The sequence below is a fragment of the Myotis myotis genome, unplaced genomic scaffold, assembly GCF_014108235.1.
Source record: "Myotis myotis isolate mMyoMyo1 unplaced genomic scaffold, mMyoMyo1.p scaffold_m19_p_2, whole genome shotgun sequence".
Lineage (NCBI taxonomy): Eukaryota > Metazoa > Chordata > Mammalia > Chiroptera > Vespertilionidae > Myotis > Myotis myotis.
This window is the reverse complement of record NW_023416324.1, coordinates 111,442,315-111,460,350: the sequence shown is the minus strand read 5'-3', so window position 1 is coordinate 111,460,350 and position 18,036 is coordinate 111,442,315. Positions and strand designations below refer to the sequence as shown.

The 18,036-nt window shown below is 43.2% G+C and overlaps 1 protein-coding gene across 1 annotated transcript in view; it reads right to left on the bottom strand.

The window, feature by feature from the left end:
• The window catches only part of LOC118675635 (transmembrane 4 L6 family member 4-like), a 39,215-nt gene that overhangs the window by 1,751 nt on the left and 19,428 nt on the right, over positions 1-18,036 (bottom strand). Inside the window, exons 3-5 of the mRNA XM_036348496.1 lie at positions 17,837-17,973; positions 7,246-7,435; positions 6,344-6,392 (exon numbers count right to left, since the gene is read on the bottom strand). Of these exons, the coding sequence (XP_036204389.1) occupies positions 6,344-6,392; positions 7,246-7,435; positions 17,837-17,973 (376 nt within the window). The remainder of the gene's footprint in view (positions 1-6,343; positions 6,393-7,245; positions 7,436-17,836; positions 17,974-18,036) is intronic.

The window sequence follows — 18,036 nt, the reverse complement described above, 5'->3', positions numbered from 1 at the left end:
GTGTAGGTGTGTGCCAAGACAGTTACCCTGGGTTTGTGTGTACTTCACATGTGTTTTGCCTGAGGCCAAAACAAAGTCCTCAGTCATATCCTGCCACCACCTGGGTCTTAGTCCATTAAAGAGGTATGATGTGATAATTGGGATGATCCCATTTGGTTGGGATGGTCCACCTAACCATTGGTGTTCAGGTTTGTTTGGGGGTTTTGGTCCCCCACTGGAGATCTCCAGAGTCCTAGTGTCTTCCTTAAGCTGTTCAGAGCAGAGCTGTCCTCATTCCTGGGCAGACACCTACCAGGTAGGCCTTTGGCCTTATGCTCATAGACTCAGTAGGACTGAGGCAGAGGGAGAGTTCCACAAACGGCCCAGGTTAACGCCCAGTGCCATGTGCTCAGAGTCGGGAACCACATGCAGTTGTAGGAAACACAGTTTAAACTTCTATACTCATGGGCCTGTCATGGATCCATGAGCTCATGTCAGTCCCTCAGTTCAATTTGTAGCTCAGATGCCCACTTCCTACTTTTTTTTCCTGGCTCAGTATGGAAATCTTCTTACAGTTTATTTCAGGGCCAGGAGCACTACCTTACTCAGCCTGAGGGTGTAGGAGAAATGGCGTGGGCTCTGGGCACCTCCACTGACACAGCGCATCTATGGATTGCCTACTATGTGCTAGGTTCCTTGTTAGGCACTGGGGTGTAGCCTCGGATGAGATACTGTCCTTTCCTTTGTGCTTTTGTACTCCAAAATGTAGAGACACAAATCACGTACTCAAGAAAGCAATACCAAGTTAGGAACTCACATAAGGAAAATTTCTGGACAATTTTATTACCAACCTTGGTGTGTGTGTGTGTGTGTGTGTGTGTGTGTGTGTGTGTGTGTGTGTATGGGAGGATCTGCAAAGGAAGGGCCCATTCAACCTTACCCTTTGTTTCCTGTCTCTTCCTTCCAAGTCCTCTTATCCATGGCAAGCTATTTTTCCCAATTTTATAGTAATTGCATTTGGAAAATGGCTTTTGTGTAAACATTTATCAAAGTAGTGTGTCACTTCTTTAATTATAAAATAATGAAACTGTATTTGGTGATGAATACAAACCTTCATTTCTAAAATGTGTTTCAATGAAAAGCCCTAAATAAGGAAGTGATGCCTCATCCACATTCTTATTTCCTCAACAAAGAACTTAGGTTGATGAGTCAGTCCCAATGCTCTGCTGTCTCTGAACTTCTGGCACATAGTTACCAGTGTGACCCTTTAGGATTCGGCATATACTACCTTGGGTTAACAGTGATCTGTAGAGTGTGAGCTCCCAGTGGGGTCTGACTCCTTTTCATCCTTGGTGCCTGCCAGTCTGTGGTCTAGTCAATGGTTGCTCACAGTGGCTAGTTTTTAGTTTTTAAAACTCAGCAGCTTTAAAAAGTAAGTAACACCAGAGATAGACATCCATGCCTCATGCCTGAGATTTCAGATGCAGTAGGTCTATGCTGGGGCTCAGGAATCATAATTTTAGAACATTTCCTGGGTGATTGTGATGATTGGCCACATTTGAGAACAAGAGGTCTTAACGCATTTGAAACTGTGTGTGTGTGTGTGTGTGTGTGTATGTGTGTGTGTGTGTATTTATAGGTCCCTCAAGGAGACCGTAATGCGTAACTGCCTGCCTTTCCTCCTTCTTCCTGTTGAGTGCCAGATTCGACCTCTGATCTCAGAGATCTCATTATAGTGAGGGCAAAATCAAAAGATGTGTAACTCCTCGAGTCTTCAGTGGTGATTCCCCCAGTGGCCAACACTCAGGGGTGATTGGTAACTGCTTTGTTAATGGCTAAAAGAAGCCCCATTGTCAGTGTGCCTATGAGCTTGGCAGGTGCAGAGGTGAGACTTGCTGGCTTGTAACTCCCTCTGAGGTCCTCACTGTGCACAAGCCATGTGGACAATCGCACAGGCCTCCCGGTTTCATCCTTGGGACTTCGACATTTCTTAACCGTCCTTTTACAGATGAGGAAACTGAGACTTAGAAAGTAACTTTCACAGGATTCCAAGCTAGTATATGATGCAGTTGAAGTTTGAACTTAAATCAACACAATGGATTTAACTGTATATTAGTGCCTGACCCATAAAACTAAAGTCTTAGTGTCATAACACATAGAATTAATAATATCTATTATCTTAACCCTGGGCCATTGGCTGACAAGTTATTTAAAAAAAATCAACTTTTAAAACATATTTTTTGTTTGATTAAAGGAAGCAACCTTTTGCCCCTCCTTCCCGAAACACTCACCATCTTTATTATCTTACCACTGAATTAGTATTTTAATGTAATATTTATAAGGAAACGCTTATTCAAATGAGCAGTTACAATTAGTTCAAACAAGTTAGCCAAAGGACAGCAATTAAAATTATTTTTGACAGGTCAGTCAGTCATTCTTTTTTTCCAGAAATCCTGACAACAAAATTGGTCTTCGTTGCTCATTTTAAAGTGATTTTATCCTTTCAATTATGTTAAACTTCCAATAAACATAAACACCCATATATACAAAGAAGCAGTGTGGTAGTACAGGTGACATCCATTTTTCATTCTTGAAGAAAAAGTTGTGAAAAATTAGCTTTTTACCAACTCTTCCATTCTAAAGGGAAGCTAATTTGAAAGATTTATAAATCTAACTTATGTGGGCAATCTGTTTTTTTATTCAAAGTTAACATAAAGCGCCAAGTTGAGCTAAGATGGAAACAGACAACCCCAAAGAGAGATTATTTTGAATGTCTTCTCACATGCCATTGAGTTAACAGAAAGTCATCACAGAGGTTTAAACTGGTCCATCTCTCTAGAAGGTAGAAAAAGTTAATTAAGTATGACATCATTTTTTTGGCTTACTTCTCCCCTTTCCCTCCATTCTCTGTCACCTCTTCTGTGATTACTCCTGCCCCTCATTGGTTACTTATTGGATATTTATATTCTATTCTGACTTTGTTTCAGAGCTTTATTTAATCTTTTGACTGTGTTTAGGTTATAGGAGTTGAAGCTTCATTTTATTTTGCATCAGTTATTATTAAAAACAACTTCTATAAGAAGCACAGAGAGTTCAAGTGATGCCTCTAAAGCCACAGCTAAGTAGCCAGGATTTGAACCCAGGGAGGCTGAACTCAGAGATTGTGTTCCTTTTCTGGAAGCTATGCTGCCTCACTGATTTTCATGCTGTTAGTAAATAACAATCAGTGCAATTTACCGAGCCTTTTAACTGTTCAAATGAATGTGTATTAATTACCCCATATTAGACGCTCAGTCAACAACTTTGCGAAGTTAGTCTAACAATCACGTTTTACAAAGAAACAGATGAGGGCAACTGACTTGGCCAAGACTGCCTAGCTGTCACTCATCCCAGGCCATGGCTTGGATTTTAAAGCACATTTTTATTTCTTGCCTCTTTCGAGGATTGTGCCAGACTCAGGAACCTCTCATAAATATTTTCTGCCTGGATGAATGAATCTACTCTGCTCACTTTCTGTAGAAGTTCAGTAAAGGTGGTTGCGATAACTATGGCTCTGAGAAGTTAGGCAGCTTGTGTGGGTAATTCAGCTATTAAATAACTGTTGAGAGAGCCCACATCTTTCTGTCTTTCTGTCTTTCCTCAGCGACCTACTGGGGGGTGGGGGGTAATGCTGACCTGCTCTCTGAGAGGCAAATTGGCAACTAGAGAGGAATCCTCACCAGACTGAGTTTAACGTGCACCAAAATATTTAGTAATGAAGTTCCACAATGTCTACAAAATACTTTCCAGTGGTTAAAAAAGAGAGAGTGAGCCAAAATTGAACAACTTGTATACCCAGGTGAAAAAGATCAGGTGTATATTGCAGTATTCTTCTGAAATTTATATAGATTTGAAGTTTTCCAAATAAAAAGATGAAGAAGGAAGGAAGGAAATAAGGGAAGAAGGAAAGGAGAAAGGGTGGGAGGGAATTTCAACAGGGTTCATTCACCATCTACTGCCTTTTGCCTATCAATGATTTATTCATTAAAATTTCAAAAATATGATATTTGAGTAAATGACACTCACTGAAAAGAGTCAATGTACTGACATTTATGGGTATGTGGTTATATTTACAGATAATCCTCAGATTTAGTAAACTACTATCTTGTATTCAAAGAGCAGTTGTATTTTCAATAAGTCTTGCAATAAAAATTTTCTACCTAACTATAAAGTGTGAAAGCAGGCAAATAAATAATATTGGTGTTTGAAATAAAATTTCTGATTCAGAAAGCAAGAATTCATTTAGGAGGAATCACAAGATTCAAGTGCTCAATATTCTCACTGCTATCATAAAAATAATTTTGATGAATAACTGGTAGTTTTCTCTCCAATTGTGTTTATTGACAAAAAAAATTAAATACAACACAATAGAATTGAAAATTTATAGAAAAAAAATCAATATCCAGTAAAATTTACTTATAATATATGCATTTTACAGTAGATTTCTGGAACTTTTTGTTTACTCTTTTATATTTTAAAATATATAATGGTTAGATATTAAATTATATAAAGTAGGAAGAAGAACAAAAATAAAAGCCTTCTTACCCACAAGCAACTATTATTTAACACTTTAGTTGGATTTCCTTTAGGTCTTTTTTATTTAAAGTATTGTTTTTTTCTTATTTACATACTTTTATATCCTGCATACATCTATTTTGTATTTTGCTCTTTTTAAATAACACTATCTCATAAACATTAGTGATAAGTTTTGATAAAATCCTTTCAAGGTAAGGGAAATAAAAACAATAAAAAAGAAACTCTGGGAGGATATATGAGAAATTAGGTAACATTTTCTGGGTGAAGAACTGGGGGAACTGGGGGAAGAGAAGACAAGGGCAGGATGCAGCCTTCCCAATGGAATACCTCTCTATATAGCTGTATGTGTCACACACACACACACACACACACACACACACACACACACACACAACTTTTGACTTACAGACATATAATGCTTGCTAAATATTTATTTATTTATTTATTTATTTATTTATTTATTTATTTTAATTTTGTTTTATTTCTTAAAGTATTACAAAGAGTATTACATATGTCTCCTTTTTTACCCCCCTTGACATTCCCCTGGCCTCCCCTACCCCCCAGTGTCTTGTGTCCATTGGTTATGCTTATATGCATGCATACAAGACCTTCGGTTGATCTCTTACCCCCCGCCCCAACCCTCCCCAGGCTTCCCACTGTAGTTTGACAGTCTGTTCGATGCTGCTCTGCCTCTGTATCTATTTTTGTTCATCAGTTTATAAAGGTCTTTATTATCCATAAATGAGTGAGATCATGTGGTATTTTTCTCGGCTTCCCAGGGGCCGGCGCAGCCTCACAGAGGCCGTCTCAGCCTTGCAGGGGGCGCCGCATCCCACGTTGGGGGTGAAGGTGCGAGTCAGAAGCTCCTCTCACTGTCTCTCCTGCTGCTCCCTTGTGTATCGTAGATGCTGGAAGTTTCTGAGAGCAGTCTGCAGGTGCTGGAGATCATACTTTAACTGGTCAACATGAAGTTTGGCATTCTGTCTTTTGTTGGGCGGCTCCTTGCTAGACAAAATCTCCAGGCGTTCTTGGTGGCTGAATATCTGGTATGCTTGCTTGGATTTTGTTTTTAACTAAGTGCACAGACTGCTTGTCTGCCCTCTCCCAGCGTCCCATGTGAGACTGGATCTGGTGGACCTGCTTGTGCATTTGCTGGTACAGTGGTTCCATGTCACCGGCCCAGCTGGGTCCGGCTCTGGCTTCCTCCGAACCTGATTCTGCTTCTTGAGTGTGTCCCTTATGTATGCAAGGAGTTGAAATCTACAGTTTGTTGGGTTAAGCTGCAAATGCGCAGGTGGTTCCTTTTGTGCCACTGGCACAGCTTGGGTGGGGATGTAAATTGAGTAGGGTGGGGTCTCCCGGAATCACCAGGGCGGAGCAAAGAGTAATGGCATCTCCAGGACTCCTCGCCTCTCCGTGACTCCTCGTCTCAGCGTCCCTGAGTGCTGGCGAGCAGCTCTGCAAGAAAGCCACCCTCGCTCTCCGACCCGCTGCAAGGCCGTCCCACCTCTCCCCGTATAGGTCTGGGACCTCAAAATCCCGCCCCAAACAAGCTCAGTGGATTTGAGAGTTTGTAACCCCTTCTGATTGAAAAAAAACACGCATCCAGTTGCAGACCACCTGGCGGGACTCCGTACCTCTGTTCTTGGTGCCTCTGCACATCCTACTCAGTCTCAATGCTCTTCTTCTTTCCTTCCAGTTGTAGAGCTTCCACTGGGCCAGCTTTCCCATGGTTCTGAATGATAGCTGTTTGTCTTATAGTTGGCAGTTTCAGTGTTGTTGTGGGAGGCAGCACGCACAGGGCTGTACCTTATGCCGCCATCTTGGTTCTCCGCTTGCTAAATATTTAAAGAAAATTATTTGAATCATTTAAAATTAGGGAATTATTTTTACAATATTATGTTAAGTAGATAGACGTGTATTTACTTTATTTGCACAATTTCCAATTAGAGGACCATGTTGTTTATGCCCTCCCCACCTCCCCCCGACCCCCTACACAAATCTGAGTATTTAAATAGCTTTGTCTGATCTGGTTTGGTCATTAGTTGAAATTAATGCATTATCTTACTTCCCATAGGTTTATTTTTATTTTTATATCCTTGCTGATAACTTACCATCAATTTTGAGACTAAACTTTTTGTACTTTTCCTTTCCCCCCACTTTAGGAATATTTCTCTCTTTTATATCAGATATCTCATCAAAATGTAGTTGTTTATTTTTAATTGGTATGTTCTGTTCTTTTACAGAGAAAATAAAATATCTTGAAGCGTGTTCTGCATACTACTTGGCAACTTTAGCCCACTCTGTAGCTCTAGTTAGAAAATGCGGAGGACATTTTGGGCCAGGCTGTGATGCGCTACAGTGACACATGCCCACTTCTTGGGGACTTTCACATGACATCACTGCACATTTATCAATGCATACCCAGTCCTTTGCCTCCAGGACTGAGTGTGAAGCTAAAAATTTGGGTCAACTTGAGCCTGGAAATGTTAACATGCACAGAGGACAGAGTTTCTGGGTTCCAGCAACACAATGTCACTGTTCCCTGGGTTGACAGAGGGGGCTGCCAGACTGTCCAGCCTGGCTGTGGCTTTCTGTAACTGCAACCCTCTCCACCCTGTCATTCCACTAGTGCTGGAGGCCAGCCTTGGCTTCCCATCCTGAGGAGTAAGGACAAAGACCTCAACTTACCCTGCAGCAGCCACAACACCGGCAATCTCCACACAGGGTCCCCAGGAGGCCGTTAACCACCTGGATGGTGCAGAGAAGCATCTGGAACACTGCTATGATGAGCAGGATGGAGAAGAGGGTCAGATTCCAGGACACCACATTTTCGGGCTCCCTGCACTTGCTCCATAAGGCTTTGTCATTGAGGTGATCCCTGTCAGAGGCATGGGAAAGAAAGGAAACAGCTGTAAAATGTAGGCAATACCTAGACTAGAAAGACACAATAATAATTTTTCTTTTGAAATATTTTCATCCAAAAACATAAGTGCCATAAGAAAAATATCCTATAATATCAATACTTTTACAACAATACCTAACATGTCTATAGACTATATACTATGTGTAAGATCCTGTTCCAAACATTTTAAACTATTAACTATTTTATTTCTTTTTAAAAAATTTAAAAAATATGTTTTTATTGATTTCAGAGATGAAGGGAAAGGGAGAGAGAGAAGGAAACATCAATGATGAGAGAGAATCATTGATTGGTTGACTCCTGCATGCCCACATTGGGGATTGAGCCGCAACACAGGCATGTCCCCTGACTGGGAAACAAACCGTGACCTCCTGATTTATAGGTCAATGATCAACAACTGAGCTACCCATAACTATTTTATTTCTTATAGAAGTCTTATGATTCTTTTATTTTATTTTACAAATAAAGACATTGAGGCACAGAGAGGTTAAGTGATTTCCCATAGGTCATAGAGCTCAGTGACAGAGTGACTTTTGTGAGCTGACTGAGAGGATGGGTAAATTCAGTATCTACTGGGGAGCCAGGAAAATGAAGACACTCCAGGAAAAGAATCTCACCACCTGGGCTTGGTTCCACCTACTGTTATTTGGGACCACTTGGACATTTGACACAATTCTGCCACGTCTAGTGGCCATCTGAAGTCATGTAAAGTATAATCGTGTCACATAGTTAAAGGGGAGAGCTTGTCTTTTTTAAAGGCCTAATGCTAAGCAAATTGTAAATTTGACTCAAGTATATTTTTGTCAACATGTGGGAATTCCACTTGCAAAAAGATTTAATTAACTAGAAGCACTAAGTAATCTGCTGCCTTAATATGTATCTTATAAAAACTTGGAAATAGGAGAACTGCAATACATTTACAAACTGTATATTAGGAGTCCACTGTGTGACAATGCACGTCGTGCATGAAGGAGGAAAGTGAAGCACGCTGTCTTCAACGCCAACCACAGGAAAACAGTCAGTCCTTTGGGTCATTACCCTTCCTCTCACATTCTCAGAGCCACAGATTGGTCTCCCCGTCTTCCTTTATGGCTCCTCTATCCTCCCAAGGCCTCAATGGGAAACTCCATCTGCATGTGGCTACTAAGTCAACACCCACCTTATTGTTTTTAGACCTTTTTGACATGATGAATCTTTTAGTAATCAGTACAAACTTATTTAATACATTCTGTGTAAAAACTTGAAAAACGTTTGCAATGATGGACGGATGGAAGATACTTTGGCATTTAACAGTCGAAAGGACAAAGGAAAGGGCATTTGCTCTTGCTTTAAAAATAAAACATTGTTCATAGCATCGATGGACCTTTCCATAAGAGCACATGTTCTAGCTGCTCACTAGCTGTGTGACTTATCTGTAAAATGGGAACATTATCTATGAAATCGTAGAATTATTGTGATTAAATGACTTAATACTAGGCTTGATACTAGTAGAGTGCTTAGGACAGTGTCTGGCATATGTTACGTCTCAATAAATGCTAGTGTTATTTCACTTAATCTGAGCTGTCTGGTCTAAAGGAAAGAGTCTGGTATTTTGGATTTCAATGGACTTGAGTTTGAATACAAGCATTCCTCTTACTAGGGTGTATTCCTCACACAAGTTACATATCCCTTTCCCAGCAGCAGTACCAGTTTCTTTATCTATAAAAGAGGCTAAAAGCAACCTCTCAGTTGTGGGAAGTCACTGAGATAATACACCATACGTATTGTTGTGTAAGACTTCTTTTCAGTACTTATTATTTTTAAACACACGTCTTTCTGTTCTGCATTTTTCCATGTAGTCCTATCCCTCTTTACAGTTTTTAAACTTGATGACGATAGGAAGTTACAGGGAGACAATATTTTCCAGGCACGTTTGGTAAAGAGAAGACCCTGAAATAAAGTGATTGGCAGTCCTGAGTTCTTCCCTCTTCTGAAGGTGTGTGCAGTGGGCACACTCACACCCTGCTTGTGAGGTGATGGTCCCATACCCAGCTCTCATGAACTCACTTTAGTCAGCGTTTCTCAACCTGTGGGTCGCAAGCCCTTTGGCGATCGAACGACCCTTTCACAGGGGCCACCTAAGACCATCCTGCATATCAGATATTTACATAAGGATTCCTAACAGTAGCAACATTACAGTTATGAAGTAGCAACGAAAATAATTTTATGGTTGGGTCACAACATGAGGAACTGTATTTAAAGGGCCAGAAGGTTGAGAACCACTGCTTTAGAGAGTGGAAAAGTCCTTTTTTAAAAGTTTTGCTATAGGTAACTGTGCCTTTAGCACCTCCTGGTGGTGAGATCAGCTCACCGGGGAACTTGGAAACAAGGATTGAGTTTGGTGCCTGGAACAGTCCTCTCAGTCCCATTCACAAACCACCTCAGATGCTGGTCCAGGCACTTCTCCCATCCCCCAAACTCCCAGGTTCTGAGACTCTCAGAGATGCCAGCAATGATTGCTGTGCCCAACTCTCCAACCTCATATTCCTTGGACCTGGGGGCTAATAATGTTTCCACACTCTGTGAAGCAAGGGGAGCTGAGGCAGTGTACAGCCAGTTTACTGAGCTGGAGTTTTACAGCATCCTGCTCTTGGGAAGGGCATTCCCATGGAGCAGCAGTAATCCATCAACATCGCAATGGAGCGTCAAGAAGTTCATGCAACTCACTTCTTGCAGCTGAAAGAAGGGCAGGGGAGCCCCACTGCTTTGCTGGCCACTCTGCCTGGCTTTGGTCCCCTTCGGTGCTTCCCAGCATTCTGTGTCGTAGTCTGGCGATTTGTCTGTCTTCTATTCAGATTGTACACTCACAAGGACAGAGACCATGTCCTCTGTGTCTATCCCAGTTCCAGCACAGGGAATTTCCATAAGTGATAGCAGCTTGCACCTACTGCGCCCTGCCTGTGTTCCAGGGCCTGGGCCAGCTGCTTTACATCTCCTTCCCAGCCCTAACAGGACATGCTGCTCTCCTTGAACAAGACCTGCCATAGAGTCACCTTTAGGAAATAGTCACTGAATGAATGGACGTACACCCACCCACAGATTAAAAAGTTGAGGCTAGAAATGTAAGTGCCTGGATTTGATCTGAGCTCTGTCTGACTTCAAAGCCAATGCTCTTAACCATTACACAAATCCCTCTGTTTAAGAAAGTATACCTCCTTGGGCTATTTGAAATATGATTGATAAAATACATAAATACCTCCATAATAGTGTGCCAATCAGGGTTTATGTATACCATGATAAAGAGGTTATTCTCTTTGAATCTTCGTTTGACTGCTATAAAAGATTCAAATTAAGTCACAAATTATAAAAGCATACATTTTAGAAAGTTGTAATGCATAATAATAAATTCCCCTTGTAGCAGTGAGTCATATGCATAAAAATCCTATCTAATAAAGAGGGAATATGCTAATTGATGGTCATGCCCTCACAAAGATGGTGGCACCCACAGCCAATAAAGAGGGAATGTGCTAATTGACCATCATGCCCTCACAAGATGGCGGTGCCCACAGCCACAAGATGGTGGCGCTCAGTTCCCTCAGCCCCTCCAGAGGGCAGCAGGCACTGAGCGCCTCATCCAGTCAGAGTCCCCCAGTCCCCTCAGCTCTGCCTCATCCAGCCTCAGTCCTCCAGTCCTCTCAGTCCCGTCTCATCCAGTCCCTGCAGCATCCAGCCTCATCCAACCTCAGTCCCCCAGTCCCCTCAGTCCCACCTCATCTAGCTGGAGTCCCCCAGTCCCCTCAGCTCCACAGAAGAAGGCAGTTGGGGGTGATCGGGCCCTTAGGGGAGGGCAGTTGGGGACAATCATGCTGGCAGGGGAGCACTTAGGTGTCAATCAGGCCGGCAGAGGAGCGGTTAGGGGGCTATCAGGCTGGAATGCAGAGTGGTTAGGGGCAATCAGGCAGACAGGCAGGTGAGTGGTTAGGAGCCAGCAGTCCCATATTGTGAGAGGGATGTCTGACTGCCGGTTTAGGCCCAACCCTTGGGACATCCTCTGAGGGGTCCCAGATTGGAGAGGGTGCAGGTTGAGCTTAGGGCCCCCCCCCCCCCGCAAGAATTTTGTGCACCAGGCCTCTAGTGAATAATAAGGCTGAAAGTATAGCAAGCACTATGTGGCAGTAGTTGTGCCAAGTGCTTTATGTACATTCTGTTATTTTATTCTTGCCTGAACCTGTGAAGTAGAGCTTCCTATTATCCCTTTTCACAGAGAAAGAGCTGAGACATGAATTTATCACCCAAGATCACATCATTGGTATGTGCCGAGGTATGACTGGACCCTAAGTCTGGTCAGGCCAAGAGCAAAGCCAGTTCTTAACATCAGTGTGTTTCTTGCTTCCTGAGAACTGGGAACAAGCCATGCTATCCCATCTCACACTACTGATGTGATGTAGCTCTCAGCTCTAGGGAATGTGTTCACAAGCACTTTATGGGCTTCCTTGCTAATAAGTAATCTTTGAAGTGCAAATGCAGACAGTCTTAACTGGAAGTCCAGGCAGATCATTTAATTGAATTCAGTTCTGTGTCTTGGTGGGAGGTTTGCAGTCTGGGCAAGGAGTGCTGTGCTTGCCTATGTTCCTTTTCCCTCCCCCACTGCTGAATGTCCTCAGCCTTTCCTCTGATTTTCCCTCCCACAGCTGTCCCCATGCCCTGTGCAAGCAGCTCAGGGTCAAGGAAGAGGTGGCCAATTGTCTCAGAAAGGAAGACTTTGGATGGGAGGAGATCTTACTTCAAAGGAGGCCAAGAGGGCATATATCAAAGTGTCCCAGTTTTCTTTCCCTTCTTTGGGATGCTTCCTTAGTATGGTTCTCATGACAGAAAAAGTTAACTGTCTTTGCTCCTTTAACATGATTACCAACAAACGTTTCTGAGGAAAGCAGTGGGAAATTCTACATCACTGAAGATTTTGTGCCCCAAGCTGGAAATCTAAGTACAGCTTGGTCCCTTCCTCCTCACACCTAATCCTGATGATTCCATCTCAGAGTCTCTGAAACTTGCCTCCTTCTTTCAGCCCCAAACCCACTGTCTGGCAGGTGCTTATGGTCTTATGTGGATGGTTACTCCAACCTTCAGTTACTGAGCCCTCCTGTCATCCTCCATGCCGCTGCCATCATGATCGTCCTGAAGCTCCCAAGTGGGCATGGCCTGTCTCTGCTGCCTCCTAATGTCCTGCAGGTCCAGCCTGCCTCTCAGTCAACCACTTGTGTGGTGCCCTTCTCTCCCTCTCCCCCATATTTTCCCTGAGCTTCTGGCCATTCTCTGGGCATATCAGGCCTTTCCCAGTTGCCTCAGGGCTGTTTTTCTCTCTGCCTGAAACTTGTTTCCCTTCCCTCCTGCAAGGCAAACTTCTCATCTTCTGAAAGCAGCCTAAGTCACTTGCCTTGAGGAAGCTTTCTTGAACTCCTCAATATCACTCCTTTTTGTATTGTGAGGGTGTGGTCTGTGTTGCCATCCTAAGTAACCATGTGATCATCAGAGCAGGAACCATGTCTGTCCCCTTTTCCTGCATGCTGGGACAAGCATCAGCATAAAGTAGGGTATTGCCAAGTGTTTTTATTTTGTTTGTTGGTTTATTAATTCTCTTTCTACTAAATACTAGCTGGGAGCCCTCAGCAAATTAACCTTTTGAACTTCATTTTTCTACTTCAGGGATAAGAATTCTTCTCATATTTATTAGGAAGTTTAATTGAGATAATGTGTGTAAAATACTTGGCCCTTAGTCCTTAACAGGAGGAGGAAGGAAAGGAAGAGGAGGGACAAGCAGCTGCTGCCACTGCCATTTTGTGACAAGGAAAGAGTGGCTGGCAACTGTCTTGAGTGCTTTTGTTTGGGCTCATACAATGATTACTCTTTCTCACTCCCTAAGCAGATGTGTATGTGTTAGGATTGCAGCTATGACGACAGCTGCTGTGATGCTTACACATTGGGATCTGATGGATAAGAAGAGTCCTTGGCCCAGTAAAAAAGACAGGAGACAGGAGGCCTCTGAACTCTGCTAGGTGGATTTTATACAAAAAGCAATAGTGCCAATCAGTATGAATTGTGCTCAAGATAAAGCACTGTGACTTGGAGTTAGAAACTTAGATTCAAACTTCAGTCATGAAGAAATAGGATTCTTTCAGGTAAGTCACTTGTCAACTCTCTGGGTCTCAGCTATACCCTCTGAAGGAGAGCTCATAATCCCAAAGCTTTTGGGGAGGATTGAATGAGACACTGTGGGTGAAAGTACTTTGTTAACTGAAAAACACTAAGCACCAAAGGTTCACTTATTGTTGCAGGAAACTCAAGATGGGCCTCTACAGTCCCAGGGAAGGTTTGGAGCTGGTAGTGGGAGATAGGTCAACAAAGAATGTGAGTTTCTGTCTCAGAAAGTGGGCTACAGGATGAGGGAGATTGCACCGCTGAGGGAAGGATGTAGACGGCAGGGGATGCAGTGATGCACTCTGCCTGGGTCCACCCTATTGAAAGCCTTCCAGTTGGGCCATATTTCACTCCTTGCAGAGAGTGGACTTTCATTGTATGTGGGATTAAATTCTAAAGTCAGCCATGAGGGAAAAACCATGAACAGTCACAACCACTCTTACCTATAAGTCACCTGGAAAGTATAGTAGGTATGGTTCTGTAACACAACCCTATAGAGCAACTTTTGATTATTTGCTAGTTTGCAGCCACTGTGTAGATGTTTAGGTATGTAAACCTTTCTCCTTTTAGAGCCTAATCAAAGTCATACAGTGGGCAGAGGTGGTAGAGAATTCTGAAATGTTCTTGCTTGCTGCAAAATTGATCCCACTTTGTTTTTATTATTAAACTAGAGGCCTGGTGCATGAAAATTCATGCACTCAGGGAGGTCCCTCTGCCCAGCCTGTGCCCTCTTGCAGTCCGGGACCCCTCGGGGGATGTCCACTTGTCAGCTTAGGCCCGCTCCCTGGGATATTGGGCCTAAGCTGGCAGACAGACATCCTCTGGCAGCCCGGGAGTCCTCAGTCAGACATCCTTAGCACTGACGAGGAGGCGGGAGAGGCTCCTGCCACCGCTGCTGCATTTGTAGCCATCAGCCCTGCTTGTGGCTGAGTGGAGCTTCCCCTGTGGGAGTGCACTGACCACCAGGGGTAGCTCCTGCATTGAGCGTCTGCCCCCTGGTGGTCAGTGCATGTCATAGCGACCAGTTGTTCCTCCATTAGGGTCAATTTGCACATTACTCTTTTATTATATAAGAACTCTCTCATCTGAGACCTATTGATGGACCTATTAGTTGTTGTGAGGAGTAGATTAAATAACATATACAACAGTGTCTATCACAGAATAACGTACAATATATCATAGTGTGATGTGAATGAAAACTGGCTTTGCCAGAAGGACAAACACTGAGTACTTTGAAAACTGGTTTCCTGTCCTTTCCCCAAGTTGGCATTTCCTTTGCTGGCCCACAGACAATCTGTTACTCCTTAGCGGGGCCACCCATCCCATGGCACCACAAGCAGGGTTGGAGGTGCTTAGCCCTTAATGTCAGACATGTGAGACCACTGCCTGGGAGTGTGACTTGGCATCTGTTGTGTTTCCTTTCTTCCCCTTTGTTTTGTACATAGATTTACTCTAACCAGTCTTAAGTTCATCCAGGATAGTATCATTCAAGTAACAGGTAAATAGAAAACCATATTCTGTGCTGCGCTGATGCTGTCACCTGTACTTACTCCATAGTTAAACAAATATACAAGCCCTCCCATGGCAGGGGAGCCCCAGCAGTCCTCTTTGAGATGAGAGGGCTTTTCACAGTAAATTTGGGAATCCCTGCCTGTGGCATGAGGATATTAGAGGCCGTGTATTCCTGTTCAGCTATAGAGAAGGGTGGAGATATTTTATGTGAAACTTGTGGACCTCAGGTCATAACCAGTACCGCCACCTCCCCTCCCTGAAGCCTGCTCTGGGTTCTTAACTTTTCACTGTAAATTAATGAAAAGGTTTGAGTTAATAAACCAGTGCCCTATAGGTTTTCTAGTAATGAACCCATCCTCCATGTGCAGGAGGACCTAACAACCATCTTTCCTGACCCTCTGGGTGCATCAGTCACTGTGCTGGGCAGAGGGGCTGCAGCAGTGAACAGAGAAGAAATGGTCCCAGCCCTCATGGAGGTTCAAGTCCATGAGCACTGTCTGGTAGGCTGGCTGTGATGGTGGAGCTGCTTTGTGTCTGTGATATTCAGTACAGTCACTACTAGCCATGTGTGGCCACTGAGTGCTTGAAAGATGACTAATGTGACTGAGGAGTTTTTAACTCTATTTCATTTACATGAATTTAAATTTAAATAGCTACACGTGGCTACTGGCTACCATATTGGACATTGCAGTGTAGAGGCAGAGAATCTATATATATTAAAGCCTAAGCAACTGAACGACCAAATGACTGGTTGACCAGTCACTATGATGCGCACTGACCACCAGGGGGAAGTTGCTCAACACAGGAGCTGCCCGCTGGTGGTCAGTGCGCTCCCACAGCGGGAGCACCACTCAGCTGACAGATGGACACCAGACGCTGGGCTCACAGCTAGCAAGTGCAGCTTCAGCAGCGCAAGCCTCTTCCTCCTCCACAGCAGCACTACCAAGCAGCGGCGGTGGCAGGTGCAGCGGGGCTAGGATGAGCGGGTGTGGTGTGGCACCCGGCCCAGACTTGGGCTCCTTCCTGGCCACCTGCCGCTTCACTACTGGGCCTGGGAATGCCATAGAGAGCAGAGAACAGTGCAAGCATCTAGCAAATTGTTGGGGAAGGAAAATAAAATTCAAGTAGCTAAGAGTTCTGGCCTGAACTCTCAACTTCTGTATTAGTGAACATGCATTGTTTTATAATATTTCAAGAGGTTTAAGTGAAAACAGGATATCTTTATTCTTAACATTAAAAGCAAATACTAGTATAACCTATAAAGAGCACATAGCAAGATTTCTAACAATGGAATTTTGCACAGTTAGGAAGTAGGGGTAAGCTGGGAACTGCTGCTTCACTTCCCCCAAGGGGTCCCAGATTACAAGAGGGCACAGGCCAGGCTGAGGGACCCCACCAGTGCATGAATCCATGCACCAGGCCTCTAGTGTGTAATATAAGGAGACTAAGCTTGAAAGTCAGAAAATGTGAATTTGAGCTGTGCCTTTGCCCCCAGATGGCGGTCTGACTTAGTTAAAGCTAGTCAAATTTCTTAAGCCTATCTTGGCAGGAAGTAAATTACCCTTTGGGGTTGTTATGGATATTAAATTATAAATTTGTTAAAAACAAACAAGAAAAAGAAAGTTGTGGGTTTTTTGTTAATCCTCACTTGAGGATATTTTTTACCCATTGATTTTTTTTTAGAGAGAGTGGAAGGAAGGAAGGAGGGGTAGAGAGAGAGAAACACTGGTATGAGAGAGACACATCAATTGGTTATCTCCCCCATAAATCCCAATCGGGGTGGGGAATGGAACCTGCAACCCAGGTATGTGACCTGACTTGGAATTGAACCCAAGACACTTCAATGCTCTAACTTCTTGCCGGGGCAAGAAGATAAGTATTTTTTTTTTCTTGTTGTCAATCCTTACCAGAAGATATTTTTTTCCATTGATTTTTAGAGAGAATGGAAGGAAGGGGGGCGAGACAGAGAGAGAGAAACATCAATGTGAGAGAGACACATCAATTGGTTGCTTCCCACATGTGCCCCAGGATTGAGCTTGCACTGATATATGTACATGCCCTTGACCGGAATCAAACCTGAGACCATTCAGTCTGCAGACCAACACTCTAACTGCTGAGCAAAACTGGCTATCACAAAAAGGAAGCTTTTTACAAAGAACAATGAAAATATTAAATGCTATTTTAAAGATTTCTGTTGACATTAACTCTCATGAAGAATCTACAATGTTTCCAATGTCATTAGCTGTAAATTTGCACCTTAAAAATCTGTTTAGTTATAGGTCATTTGGGATATTAGTGAAAACCTTTGAGCCTGTTAGTGAATAATTGTTCTTGTTTTCCATTGTTATATTTTTAATGGAAGCCAGTTCTCCCTGTTTATTAATATTATTAGTTGTCTCATGTGTCTGCTAATAAACTTTGAATGTCAGCAGAAACACCACAAATCTCCTTCCCTCAGGCCAGCTGAGGTGCCCCCTTTCATTATTTCTCTTGGTCTCTGTCAAAGCAGCAGTTAGAGCTGAGATCTTGGCAGCTTTACTCCAGTACACACTGCAGCTATGCCTCACAGAGCAGCATGCCTGAGACTTGCAAATGAAGATGACAGGATATATATGTGCAGCATCTCCCCTTTGGCCATTTATCTGACTGTGCCCCTTGCAGAGTGTACTTTACCCGTCATGGAAGGGGTAGCCCCATGTGCTATTGTCCATGAGACATTTAGAACCCTTGTTGATGGAGATAGCTGAGATGACAAATGAGTATCCAGCCCCCAAGAATCCGATCACAGCAAATATTGTGGAGGTGAACATCTGAAAGATAAGGAGACAGTCAGGTTCTTAAGTTGGTCCAGAGGTTGCTCTCAACACACCTAA